The 13,981-nt window shown below is 45.2% G+C and overlaps 1 protein-coding gene across 12 annotated transcripts in view; it reads left to right on the top strand.

The window, feature by feature from the left end:
* The first annotated feature begins 2 nt into the window (after positions 1-2).
* APTX (aprataxin) overlaps positions 3-13,981 on the top strand; it is a 35,450-nt gene continuing 21,471 nt past the window's right edge. For 4 of the 12 annotated variants that reach the window (XR_010588744.1, XM_065549883.1, XM_065549886.1 and 1 more), the window contains exons 1-5: positions 6-184; positions 6,073-6,209; positions 8,353-8,433; positions 8,725-8,771; positions 12,303-12,638. Coding sequence is in view for 11 of the 12 variants with exons in the window: in XM_065549883.1 (XP_065405955.1) it covers positions 6-184; positions 6,073-6,209; positions 8,353-8,433; positions 8,725-8,771; positions 12,303-12,638 (780 nt within the window). In the remaining variant the exon portion in view is untranslated. Of the gene's footprint in view, positions 185-6,072; positions 6,210-8,352; positions 8,434-8,724; positions 8,772-12,302; positions 12,639-13,981 lie in introns of all 12 variants that reach the window. The other 8 variants (XM_065549887.1, XM_008171885.4, XM_065549885.1 and 5 more) reach the window with 5 other exon arrangements.

Here is a 13,981-nt window from a genome sequence, read left to right as displayed (position 1 = left end):
AAGGAATGCGGGGAGGAGAGAGGAGGCGAGAGCCAATGACAGCCCGTGATCTCTCCTCGTCCCTCCGGGGCCGGCCTGCGAGACTACAGCTCCCAGCGTGCCCTGCGAGCCACGCACCGGCGTCTGATGAGGGCACCGAGAGGGTAACTGGCTTTTCCTCGTGGGGAGGGGCGGGGGTGAGGAGGTTTGTGAAGGGGGAGTTGGAGGGAGGGGAGGTTTGTAAATGGGGGGCTGGCGGAGGGGGGAGAAGAGTGGGGCTGGTGGAGGAGGAGGGGAGAAGACGGGGGGCTGGAGGAGGAGGAAGAGGGGGGGGAGGAGGAGGAGAGGAGAAGAGAAGGGGGGCTAGTGGAGGAGGAGAATGGGGGGCTGGTGGAGGAGGAGGAGGGAAGGGGGGGGGCTGGGGCTGATGGAGGAGGAGGAGGGGGGGGCTGGGGCTGGTGGAGGAGGGGAGAAGAGGGCGGGGGGGGGGTATATGAGGAGGGGCTGGTTCTGTTTTAGTACAAGGTGGATGTGTAATGTGCTGTGATTGAGGCCTGGCCTGTACAGAGCTGCCCCATTCTAAGGCCTTGACCAGATGGGACAGTTCTACTAAGTTCTTTGCTGTAGTTATATAGTTTAGGTTAAGCTGAATAGGAACAGGTTTAAACTAAACCAAGTTTAAAGTGTCCAAGCAGAGGTTTGCACCAGTTTAACTACATCACTAAGGGCACGTCTTCACTAGCAATGTTAAAGTGCTGCCGCGGAAGTGCTTTAAGGTGGCTGTGTAATCGCAGCACAAAACCACCTCCATGAGGGGAATAGCTACCAGCGCTGGGAGCCCTTGGGAATAGCTACCAGCGCTGGTGCACTGTCTACACTGGCACTTTACAGCACTGAAACTTGCAGTGCTCAGGGGGGTGTTTTTTCACACCCCTGAGCAAGAAAGTTGCAGCGCTGTAAAGTACCAGTGTGGACAAGCCCTAAATCTGTTTTAAAAACAAATGATCTAAATTGCTTACATTGGCAAGCTATAGCAGTGTAAGTTGAGGTGTGAATTTAAACTGATATAAACAGTTATCCTGTTATAACCCCTCCCCCTGTTTGGACAGTCTCATTCTGGCTTTTTTTCAGTTTAGCTTAAATTTCATAAGTTAACCCCAAAAAGGTGTTTCTGTAAGTGTGTCCCCCGTTGGGTTTTAGCAGTATAACTGGATCAGTGTAACTTGGGAGGAGTCCTGATGCTGCTGTCCTGTGCTGTGTGAGAGAGAGAGAGCACCATTAACCCTCCAAAAGACCCATTGCACTCATGTTAGCTACGTCTTCACTGCTAAAAGAAATGGGGTTCTCAGGGATCAGTGCTAGGCCCAATGCCATTCAATACTTTCAGTATTGATCTGGAAGTAAATATAAAATCAATACTGATAAAATTTTCAGTTGACAAAAATTGGCAAAGTAGTAAATAATTCTAAGGACAGGCCTGTCAGACAGAGCCGTCTGGATCACTTGGTAAGCTGGGCCCATTCAAACAAAACATGTTTTAATGCAGCCAAATGCAAAGGTATACATCTAGGATCAGAGACTACAGGTCAACCCTATAGAATGCGGACCTATATCCTGGAAAGCAATTTTCCTGAAAAGGAAGTAGGGACTATATAGTGGACAAGCAACTGAATGTGAGATCTCAGTGTGATGTTGGGAATAGTGAATAGGAGTAAGGGAGTCATTTTACTTCTGTATACAGCACTGGTGAGACCAATACTGGAATACTGCATCCAGGTCTGGTGTCCACATTTTAACAAGGATGTTGAAAAATTGGAGAGGGTGCAGAAAAAAGCCAGTAACAAAGCTTTGAGGTCTGGAGAAAATGCCTTACAATGAGAGACATAAAATGCTCAGGCTCTTTAATTTAACAATAAGAAGATAGAAAGGTGACTTTATTAGTGTATAAGTACCTTAATGGGGAGAAAATACCGGGTACTAGAGGACTCTAATCTAGCAGAGAGAGGCTGGAAACTGACACCTGACTAATTAAAATAAATATTAAGACACAAATTTAGAATAATTATTGGAACAAACACCAATGGAAATGGTGAATTCTCCCTCGCTTGATGTCTGCAGATCAAGATTGTGGATCCCTTTTTGGAAGATCTGCATTAGCCAAACACAAGTTAATGGTCTCAAGACTGCAGCAACAGGGTGGAATTTAATAGCCTATGCTATATAGGAGGTCAAACTAAATGTCATTTATGGCCTTAGATTCTATGAAAGCTATCTCAATGTGAAAACACTATCTCAGTGTACAATCCTAGTAGATTTCAGAGTGGTAGCCATGTTAGTCTCTATCCGCAAAAACCACAAGGAGTCCTTGAGGCATCTTAGAGTCTAACATTTATTTGGGCGTAAGCTTTCATGGGCTATAACCCACTTCATCAGATTCATGGAGTGGAAGATACAGTAGCAGGTATAAATCCTAGTAGAGACAAAGCACAGGTAGCTTTTTCTCAGTGTAGCTAGTGTTGAGGACAACCTTATTAACCCCCCCCCCCTTTTCTCTACCCTCCCCACACCTCTGGTTTACCTCAGTTAGTTACCTCAATATAGACACGTGCCTTGTTTCCCCTAGGATTTTACATGGAGATAGCCACTGTCTCTGAATCAGGAAGACAGTGTGTCAGCATACCCCACTTGAAGTGATTCATACCCATCGAGGAGATACTGATCCCTTAACTTTTGCAGTCCCCCCCGCCATCCCTGTCAGTACAATAAATAGGTAATATATAGTGTAGAAACACCACCTAGTGCTGTAAAATATAAACTAACATAACTTCTCTCTGCCCCTATTTCTTTGGTCTAGTCAACATATCTTGGGGCTGAACAGAGCCCTTCTTTCATGCTTGTTACCCGAATGAAATTTCAATTGACGTTAATCAAAGTTCTGCTTGAGTAGAGCATGCTGAATTAAGACCTTTACTCTATTTTGTAAAATGCAATAGTAAATGATTAAAACTAACAGTGATCTGCTTTGTGTGTCACCAGATGAGCTGTACAAACCAAGTATTACTCAGCACTGTGATGATCTCTCTTCCAGTTTCATATCTCTGACAGCAGTGCTGCATGTTATGTCCCTTCCTTGTAGGTTGAAAGCTATTGGAATAGACATTCTTCTAGTGCAGCAGTTCTCAAACTTTAGCAACCTGAGGACCCCCATTTTGATTTAGAATTTTTCAGGGATCCCTAAGCTCCCCAGCTCAGTCCCTGCCCTGCCCCCTTCCCGAGGCTATGCCCCCACTCACTCCATCCCCCCTCCCTCTGTATCTCACTCTCCCCCACCTTCACCAAGTTGGGGCAGAAGGTTGAAGGGCTGGAGGGGGTATGAGCTCTGGGAGGGAGTTTGGGTGCAGGAGGGAGTGAGAGTTACTGGCTCTGGGCTGGCAGTTTGGGTGCGGGAGGAGGTGCGGGTTCTGGGCAGTTTGGGTGTGGGAGGGAGTTTGGGTACTGGAGGGGGCTCAGGACTGGGGCAGGGTGTGGGGTGTGGGAGGGAGTGAGGGGTGTTGGCTCTGGGAGGGAGTTTGGGTGCAGGCTGTGGGTAGGGTTGTGGGATGGAGTGAGGGGGGCGGTGCTTACCTCTTGCGGCTCCCAAAAGCGACTGGCACATCTCTGGCAGCAACTCCTAGGTAGGGGGTCTCCACACGCTGCTCCTGCCTGCAGGCACTGCACCCGCAGTTCCCACTGACCGCAGTTCATGGCCAATGGGGGCTGCGGAGTTGGCAGTCAGGCCAGGGGCAGCATGCGGAGACCCTCTGCCCCTGGCCACAGGGACGTGCTGACCGCTTCCGGAAGCGGCACGGACGGTCATAAAGGAGGCAGTGGGAGGGAGAGGGAGGAGTTGATCAGAGGGGCCCACAGACCCCCTGGAGTACCCCCAGTTTCAGAAACGCTGTTCTAGTGCACCATCGGCTGGCAAGGTCTTCCCTGTCTCAGTCACTTGAGTTTATTTTTATTCATGAAAATTTTTTCTTTACTCAATATAGACACTGAAGTACCATGAAGTACATCATTATGACTGGATAATGAGAAAAAGGTTTCTATCAGAGGAGTGAGGTTCTGGGACATGCCCCAATAGTAGTGGGGGGGGGGGGGCAAATAACCGAAGTATTAATTAATTAACAGAGACATCCTATCTCCTAGAACTGGAAGGGACCTAGTGCAGCCCCCTGCCTTCACTAGCAGGACCAAGTACTGATTTTGCCCCAGATCCCTAAGTGGCCCCCTCAAGGATTGAACTCCCAACCCTGGGTTTAGCAGGCCAATGCTCAAACCACTGAGCTATCCCTCCCCTAAGTAGAATCATAGAATCATAGAATATCAGAGTTGGAAGGGACCTCAAGAGGTCATCTAGTCCAACCCCCTGCTCAAAGCAGGACCAATTCCCAGCTAAATCATCCCAGCCAGGGCTTTGTCAAGCCGGGCCTTAAAAACCTCCAAGGAAGGAGACTCCACCACCTCCCTAGGTAACGCATTCCAGTGTTTCACCACCCTCCTAGTGAAATAGTTTTTCCTGATATCCAAGTAGTTTTAAGAGGGAGCTTGATACGTTTGTAAATAGGATTATATGACAGGGTTGCTTGCAATTGCAGAGGACTGGATTCAGTGACTCAGAAGGCCACTTGCAATCCTATGTTCATCTGATAATGGCACTTCTTTGGTACTTGAGCCATATGACATGGTAACTGATTAATATTAAAATTAACTGCTCTGTTTTGAATTTTGATACAAAATCATCTGTAAAATTTAGCTATCCAGTAATCTGTGCCACTTTAAGATGCCACCAGACTCCTTGTTGTTTTTGTAGCTATCCAGTAAGGTATGTCAAGTAAAAATGAAATGGTTGCGGTAATTTATTTGAGGTTTTCCAGAGAGAGAACTTTCCATGCTGGATAGTAGTATAGACATAATTCGCTGTTTGGGAGGTACTTTCTATATTCTGTCAAACTTTGTCCCTTTTAGATTTCAACATGATTAGGGTTTTATCGAGTAGGAAAATTAATGCACATCGTAATTTGAGTGAGATGATTTAAGATGTGCTTATATGTGTAGTTTAAAAACCCCCCACTCACAATACAAATATGTAATTATATTTAGTCGCTTGACTTATTCAGCATAATAGGTAGCAGTTGTCCTGCAGCCATGCAGATGGATCAAAAATGTGGTGGTGGGGGGGAGAGGATGACAAAAAGAACCTTTAATCTATAGTTCAGGTTGTAAATATGCACCAGTAATTTCAGGATGACCCCATCCTGGGAAAATTGCATCCGAGTCTTACATGACTTAATCAGGATCACCCAATGAGTGATTTAGTGGAGTGGTTCTCAATCAGAGGTCTAGGGGCCCTTGGTGGGGGCTGCAAACAGGTTTCAGAGGGTCTGCCAAGCAGAGCCGGCATTAGACTTGCTGTGGCTCAGGCAGAAAACTGAAGCCCCATTGCATGGGGCTGAGGCCCTGAGCCCTGCCACCCAGGCCTGAAGTCGAAGTCTGAGCAATTTAGCTTCCTGGGGTCCCCTGTGGCATGGGGCCCCCGGCAATTGCCCTTCTTGCTACACCATAATACTGGCCCTGGCTTTTATATGCAGAAAAAACAGTTATTGTGGCACGAATGGTCCATGGAGTTTTTATAGGGGAGGGGGGGGAAGGGCTCAGAAAGAAAAAAGGTTGAGAATCCCTGGTTTAGTGGGAATAGAACCCAGGAATTCCAAGTCTCCTGTCGTGGTCCCTAATGGAGATGCAGCTTACATTGGCATAAGGAGATATTTTGTTAATATAGTAAACCACTTCTAAGAATGACATAGGTTATATCAGCAAAGGGGCTGTTTTGCCAGTATAGCTGCCTGTTCAATGTGTACTGTGTGTTTTGTTTTTTCTATGTTGAAACAGGGGGCCAACAAAACTCTGTAGTGTACACCTGGCCCATGAGGGGCTTTTTTTTTTCTAACTGATGTAAGCTAAACCTGAAAAATTCTCATAATCCCTATCTGAATGTAATCCTGCCAGACAATCTCCTCTTGTTTTTTTTTTTTTTTTTTTTTTTCCCCACAGTGCAATAATGCAGGTGTGCTGGCTAGTGAGGAAAGATAAATGCTGTCAGCGAATCAAACTGCCACACTTAAAAACAGTAGTGATAGGGCGTGGCCCAGAGACGGAGATAACAGACAAGAAGTGTTCACGGCAACAAGGTAAGTTACAGCTTCAGTTTACGTGCAACTGCTGGCTTGATGACAATCCAGCAGTTCCAAAAAAAGTGTAAGAAACCTGTGAGGTACAAGTATAGAAATTCTGTGATGGTGTCATGTCAGATTGTGAGATTCATTTCGGTTTCATTGTTCTTATGTTTGGTTACATTATTTTGATAGACTGTAAACTCTAAAGCCTAGCTGGGATTTAATCTTACATTTAAGGGATGGGCAGTTCAGATGGGAACTACAGCTTCTCTCTGAAAACCAAAGCAGGCATCTCTCTGGCTTGCTGTGTAATCATCAGTCATGGGGCTCCAATCCAGTGGGTCTTTTAGCCACAGAAGATCTCTGCTCTCTAGGTAGAGCTGCTTACCTATTATAGCTATTCTGTTTATAGGAGCTCGCAAAGGGCTGTATAATCTGACAGGCATGAGGGAACATGGCCTTTCTGTCACCAGGAGGAGTAGAAATTGATCTTTATAAAACAGTCATAGTCTGTTGAAAACCTGTAAACTCATATAGAGAAGAGTGTTCTGAGTTTGACATTCTCTCCAGGTTCCAGTGAATTTGATTTTTATATATTGTTCATGTTCCTAGAAGTACCAGTAGGTGCATTTCATATATTGAAAAGGAACTATATGCATTTTGTAGTAAGGGTAACAGTCTCTGTTAAATTCTATAGAACAATGGTTCTCAAACTAGGTCCGCCGTTTGCCGCTCCTGCAGCCCCCATTGGCCTGGAGTGGCGAATGCGGCCAGTGGGAGCTGCGATCGGCAGAACTTGCGGACGCGGCAGGTAAACAAACCGGCCCAGCCTGCCAGGGGCTTTCCCTGTACAAGCGGCGGACCTAGTTTGAGAACCACTGCTATAGAACTCTATAAAAGGTTCTGTAGCAAGGATGTGATTTAGTCATAGTTTACTTGGTATCATATCTTCTAGTACAACTATAAAATACCAAGTGGTGTGTCATAACTATAAAGGGAAGGGTAACAGCTGTCCTGTGTACAGTACTATAAAATCCCTCCTGGCCAGAGACTCCAAAATCCTTTTCCCTGTAAAGGGTTAAGAAGCTCAGGTAACCTGGCTGGCATCTGACCCAAAGGACCAATAAGGGGACCAGATACTTTCAAATCTTGGTGGGGGGAAGGCTTTTGTTTGTGCTCTTTGTTTTGGGAAGTTGTTCGCTCTTGGGACTGAGGGACCAGACATCAATCCAGGTTCTCCAAATCTCTCTGAACAAGTCTCTCGTATTTCAAACTTGTAAGTAAACAGCCAGGCAAGGCGCGTTAGTTTATCTTTGTTTTCTCAACTTGTAAATGTACCTTTTACTAGAGTGTTTATCTCTGTTTGCTGTACTTTGAACCTAAGGCTAGAGGGGGGTCCTCTGAGCTCTTTAAGTTTGATTATCCTGTAAAGTTATTTTCCATCCTGATTTTACAGAGATGATTTTTATCTTTTTCTTTAATTAAAAGCCTTCTTTTTAAGAACCTGATTGATTTTTCCTTGTTTTTAGATCCAAGGGGGTTGGATCTTGATCCACCAGGAGTTGGTGGGAGGAAGGAGGGGGGATGGTTAATTTCTCCTTGTTTTAAGATCCAAAGGGTTGGATCTGTATTCACCAGGGAATTGGTGAAGAGTTTCTCAAGGCTTCCCAGGGAAGGGAATTAGTTTTGGGAATGGTGGCAGCGGACCAGATCTAAGCTGGTAGTTAAGTTTAGAAGTTTTCATGCAGGCCCCCACATTTGTACCCTAAAGTTCAGAGTGGGGAAGCAGCCTTGACATGGTGCTAGCTGCAAATTTTTTAAAGAAGCTCTGTTGAATATGTTACAACAAAGCTTAGCTCTTTGAAAAATCTGTACAAGCTTATGAGAGTGGATGCTTGGGATGACTCCAATCTATTTCCTCCTTTGCTCAGGCACATCAGTCAGTTGCTTATGACTGGAATCATTATACAGGTGCGAGTCAAAAAGCCATATGGTTTATAAGCCACATATGACCTCTGGAACTTTAGAAAGGCCAGTGCTGGGAAACTTTATTTCATGTACATTAATACAAATCCCATTGATAAGGCAGGGCAGTCGTTAAATAGTGTCATTGTAATTTCTAGCAATCTGCTGTGTAGATGCTTGTAATTTTGTCTAGGGAGAAGAATATTAGCAACACCTGTTGACACAACTTTAATACAGAAATCTGGGATTTCAGAAAATGTGAACTCAAAACAAGGTCGGTGCTATGTTTGAGCTGCATACAGTTTTAATGTACCTGTCAAAGCTTCTAAATAGATGTGTTGACTCTCAGTATTATTTATTAATTGTAAATTAACTAAATAAACTGAACCAGTGAGTTCAATTAGGATTTATATTTCTATCTTCACCCATTTGATGAAAGCTAATAGGAACATACATTGTGGGCCAGATCCCCAGCTGAATTTGGCTTCAGTAGAGCTGTGTCAATTTACTCCAGCAGCCTGACTCCTATGTTTAGGTAATTCTCTGATGCTTTGTTTCTTTTCAGTGCAGCTAAAAGCGGACTGTAATAAAGGGTATGTCAAGATCAAACAGGTATGTTCATTTATGGATGTCCAGTATTAGGGTTGTCATTGTGCTTGTCGCTTTACAAAACATGGCAGATGACACAATCCCATCACAGAGCTTGCAATCTAAAATGTCCAGACACTGGAGAAGGGGTCAATCAGGGAGTTTAGTGGATAAGCTAGTCCCGTAATACTACTTCTGTATGCTGCAGTGGGAGGGCTGTTTCACTCCTTTTCCCTGCACTGGGCAACATCCTGGAAGGTGGCTAAGATTTACGTCTGGTCCAGATTTAAAATTTAGGTGGTTGTGGCTACGTCGCTTGGGGTGTGAAGAATCCACACCCCTGAGAGCTGTAGCTATGCCAACGTAACTGCTGGTGTAGATGCAGCTAGGTCAACAGAAGAATGCTTCCATCGACCTAGCTACTGTCGCTCAGGGAGACGGTGCTAATACAATGATGGGAAAAACCCCATCTGTCACTAAAGGGCTGTGTCTATGTTATGGCATTGCTATGGTGCTATAGTCCTGTAGTGTAGACATGGCCTAAGATTTCTGCTGCTGCTCGTGTTGCTTCCCCCCCCTCCCCCCTCCCCCCCATTGCTGGGGCCTGGGGGTGGCCTCTCTCTGGGCTGTCTAGACTTGGAGAATAGGTAGTGTTTTAATTAACACAATTTTAAACGCTACTTAGCATGAAGGGTAGACAGGGTTTAACACCTTTACTAGGTTCCTCCCCCAGGGTTAGCAGATATATTTAATAAAACAACCTGTTTTCCTAGCCTTGACAAGGCCTCTGTTTGTTTGTCTGGGTTTCTGGGTGTGTTAATCATCTTGGGAGTTATCCTTGCAGTCCCGTCTAACACTTGACTGCTAGGGGTAGAGTTGAGATCAAAAAACTTATTTTATTCAGGCCATCTAATGGTAATTAACTTTGTCACAACTAATTTGTGTCCAAATTAGACTGATCACCTACCAGAGAGAGAGACTAGCTTTTCACAGAAATCGTTACACTACTGTACTACAAATACCGTACTCTGGATGCAGTGGCCTACTGGTCCAAAAAGCACCACTGCTGTCTCACTGAACTTGGTTAGAAACAAATCTTCCCTCCAAAGACCCCAGCTGCTTGATAAATGTTTTATACTTGGCTGCAAACTATATTCAGTGAAACCCCTAAGGGATCAGCAATTGCTGGTTGCCTAGTGAGTAAGCTTTAATTACAATTTGAATATAACTGTACAAGAAACATTGGGAACACGGTGACTGTATTCAGATAGGCAGTTGCCGCTGAAGATGGCACTTAGTGCAAGTTTCACTGTATACGAGGATTGCTTCTGGCCTGAAGGAAGTGCAGTGCTAGGGTGTCAGGGAATAGTCTTTAAACAGCACATGGTTCAGGATGGAAAGTGATGAAAATTTTATTCAGCTGAAAATTTAGGGCATTATAATTCAGCAGAATATCCTGGGATTCCAGCTGAAACTTGAGAAGGGCTAAAACCTCTACTCATGCAGACTGCCTGGGGCTCCAAGTCATAGTGCCATTGTGTGGACGTTGCAGCTCCCACACAACACTGCAGTGGGTGCTGAACCCGCCTACCCCTTTTGTCAGGGCTATTTTTAGTGAAAGTCAGGGACAGGTCATGGGCTTCTGTGAATTCGTATTTATTGCCTGTGACCTGTCCAAGACTTTTTTACTAAAAAATATCCATGACAAACTTAGCCTTAGTTATAACTGACTTAGAGAGGACAATGCTACCTCTAGAGCCACCAGCAGAGCTTCTGGAAGCACTTGAATTTTTAAAACACTTTTTTGGGGAAGAAATACACAAGGATTATATAGATTTGTAAATAGCTATGAAAGAAAAGGTAGGTCAAAGTTTCAGTTTAACTCACCTTGTGAGTGTACCTTTAATAGGGCAGCTGTGAAGAGCATTGCTGAGTTTGCTGATATATGCCAGCAATGCTCCTCTGCTATGTACGTTGACCAGACCGGACAGTCTATACACACAAGAATAAATGGACACAAATCTGACATCAGGAATTATTCAAAAACCAGTAGGAGAACATTTCAACCTCCCTGGTCACTCAATAACAGACTTAAAAGTGGCAATTCTTCAACAACAAAAACTTCAAAAACAAACTCCAACATGAAACTGCAGAACTGGAATTAATTTGCAAACTGGACACCATCAAATTAGGCCTGAATAAAGACTGGGAGTGGATGGGTCATTACAAAAACTAATTTTACCATACTAATTTCCCCCTACTGTTACTCATACCTTCTTGTCAACTGTTTGAAATGGGCCATCCTCATTACCACTACAAAAGTGATTTTTCCTCCCTTGGTATTCTACTGTTAATTGAATTGCCTCGTTAGACTGACCCCCCCACTTGGTAAGGCAAGTCCCATCTTTTCATGTACTATACACCTGCTACTGTATTTTCCACTCAATGCATTGGGTGAAGTGGGTTATAGCCCACGAAAGCTTATGCCCAAATAAATTGGTTAGTCTCTAAGGTGCCACAAGTACTCCTTGTTATATTTTTTCATTGTTTTTTTTATTTGAAATATTTGTAACATGGGGCCCAGTTCTGCCCATGGCATTACTCCTGTGTAACTGAGGGCAGCATTAGGCCTGTCGTAGTTGTTCTCACACATATTTGGAATGGCAATATCTTCTCACAGAGCTAGTCACCAATGAAATAAACCAGCTTATGCTAAGAATCTTCCAAAGATGCCATGCAGTTGGAGCACAGTAAAACAAATATCACTATAAAGGAGACTGATCAGAAAGTATAATTGTTTGGAACCAAGGTGCTGGTTTCTGATGCTGAATATTGGAGTCAGACTTGATGCAGCTGCTATTTATTTATTTTCCAAGCACCTAAAAGTATGCCAAAGGCCTTAAAACCCAGGTGAAGACACATCTCGATCCTGCAGCCAATATCGCTAACATGGACCCTGTACCCATGTGGAACTGACCTCATGGGGGTCATGGGTTCCGTGGCCGTGTGAGGTCACAGCCAGTACAATTAATGTGGACCCTGTACCAATGTGGGACCAGCTCCATTGAGGTTACAGGGGCTTCATGGCAAGGCAGGGTCACAACCAGCTCCACCAACCTGTACCCATGTAGGATCCCAGTGTGGCTGCATGCTTTGGTGGGGTCACAGCCAGTGCCACCAACCCAGACCCCAGTGGGGTGCAGGGCTTCATGGTGGTATGTGGTCCCAGCCAGCTCTGCTAACCCAGACGCTGTTCCCATGTGGGATCCCATTAGGCTCATTAGGGCTTCATGCTGGTGCAGGGTTTGTTCTAGCAGTTCTGATTGCAGGATGAGGCTCTAAATCTATACCTCCAACTCCAATTTTTGATTTGCATTAAAATGGGCCAGTATGTGGAGCGGGGCGGAGGAAATGCCATGTACTCTTCAGTCTCTGCGTTGCAGGGACAGGGGTGTCTTAGAACAGTTTGGAGTAGTTGGGTTTTAGTATATCTGAATTTAGGGTCTATACTTGTATGCCAATTCCTACATTGTGCTTTTTTCTGATTATCCAAAGATGGGAGTTAACCCAGCCAGTGTTGATTTAGTGGATATTGGGAAGGATGAAGAAGTGAAGCTGAAGCCAGGACAGGTTCTACATCTTGTGAATAAACTTTACCCCTATACTATACAATTCTTGGAAGTCACAGGGGTGTCTGGCGCACGAGCAGAAGGGAAGACAAAAGCAAACAAGAGGCCATACATAGACTCTGGGAATAGTAACATGGAAAACATGTCTGAAAAAAGTATGAAAATGGAGCAACCAGACTTGCAAGATGGTAGTTCAAGCTGCAAGCCAAACAATACCAGCAGTTCTTCCTCCTCTCCCCATGACAGCTCTTCCAGCCACAAGGTGAGCAGTAGAATACCCTGCCCTAGCACGCCCATCATTGCCAGCACTCGTGGAGCTGCACTGATGCTACGGCAATTGTGGGAGAACATCAAAAGCTCTTCCGTGTAGACTGAGCCTCAGTGTAGTCAGTCAAATCAGCTGACTGTAGAGCAGAAACCAGTTCTACTTGAGTGACTCCTGTTCGCATGGAAAACCCAGCATAGCTTTGGGGGAGGAAGCTGAATTCCCTTCTGGCTTGTACATCAGCCACGGAATTGCTAACTAAGGCTTCGATCCTGCAGTCTGATCTACATGGGCGGACCCCTACTGAAATCAGTGGGGCTTCACATGGGTGCACCCAGCTTCCTGCAGCAGACTGCGGGATCAGGACTTTGGTTCCAGCTGCAAAGAACCTTGTTGGTGGGTGATGGTGTGAGCCAGAAGAGCTCAGCTTGACTCTGATTTTATGGTGGATTTGCGGGGTTGGCAGCTAGGAAATCCATTGTTTCTCTTGGAAATAGAGGAGATTTGACCTGGAAATAGCGAGTGGGAGCCAATGAAACCCCTTGATCTTTTCCCAGTCACTTTTCAGAGTAGCACATTTAAATTAAGCATCCATCACATACCAAAAAACTATGTTAAAAGAATGGGAGTTTGTCCCTGCCTCTGCCCTCTCACTGAAACCAAACTTTCCAGAGGTCGCCACTAACTCTGTGTTCCTCGTTTTCTGGGTGCCATACTTGGGGCCTGGTTTTTTTTTCCCCCACAAGACCTAAGCACTTCTACTGGCAGGAGCACAGGGCTGGGAGACAGGGAGTCCTGTGTTCTTCTAATCCTGGCTTTGATACTCATTCACTGTGTGGCCTTGGGCTACTCACTTTGCCTTTGTTTCAGTTTCTCCATCCATAAAATAGACACAGTGGTTCTCAAACTGTGGATTGGGACCCCAAAGTGGGTCCTGAACTAATTTTAATGGGGTCACCAGGTCTGGCATTAGACTTGCTGAAGCCTGCGCCCCACCGCCTGGGGCAGCTAAGCTTGGGCTTTGTCCCCCTGCCCAGGGCAGTGGGACTCTGGTGGGCTCAGGCTTCTGTCCCCCATCCTGGGGTCGTGTAGTAACTTTTGTTGTAAGAAGGGGGTTGTGATGCAATTAAGTTTGAGAACCTCTGAAAGAGCAGTAATGCTTACACACTTGCCTCATGAGGGGGTTATGAGGGTTAACTTGATATCTGTGCCATGTTTTGAATATATACAGTGCTATAAAATGCTACATATTCGGAAAAAAATCAGGCCCAAGTGTCTCAAACCGGGCACCCAGTCATTGAGCGACCCAAAGTTAGTAGAGGTTTTTGCTAACATTGGCG

The sequence above is a fragment of the Chrysemys picta genome, chromosome 6 (assembly GCF_011386835.1).
Source record: "Chrysemys picta bellii isolate R12L10 chromosome 6, ASM1138683v2, whole genome shotgun sequence".
Taxonomy (NCBI): Eukaryota; Metazoa; Chordata; order Testudines; family Emydidae; genus Chrysemys; species Chrysemys picta.
The sequence above is the reverse complement of the archived record's forward strand: the minus strand, read 5'-3'. Positions and strand labels throughout refer to the sequence as shown.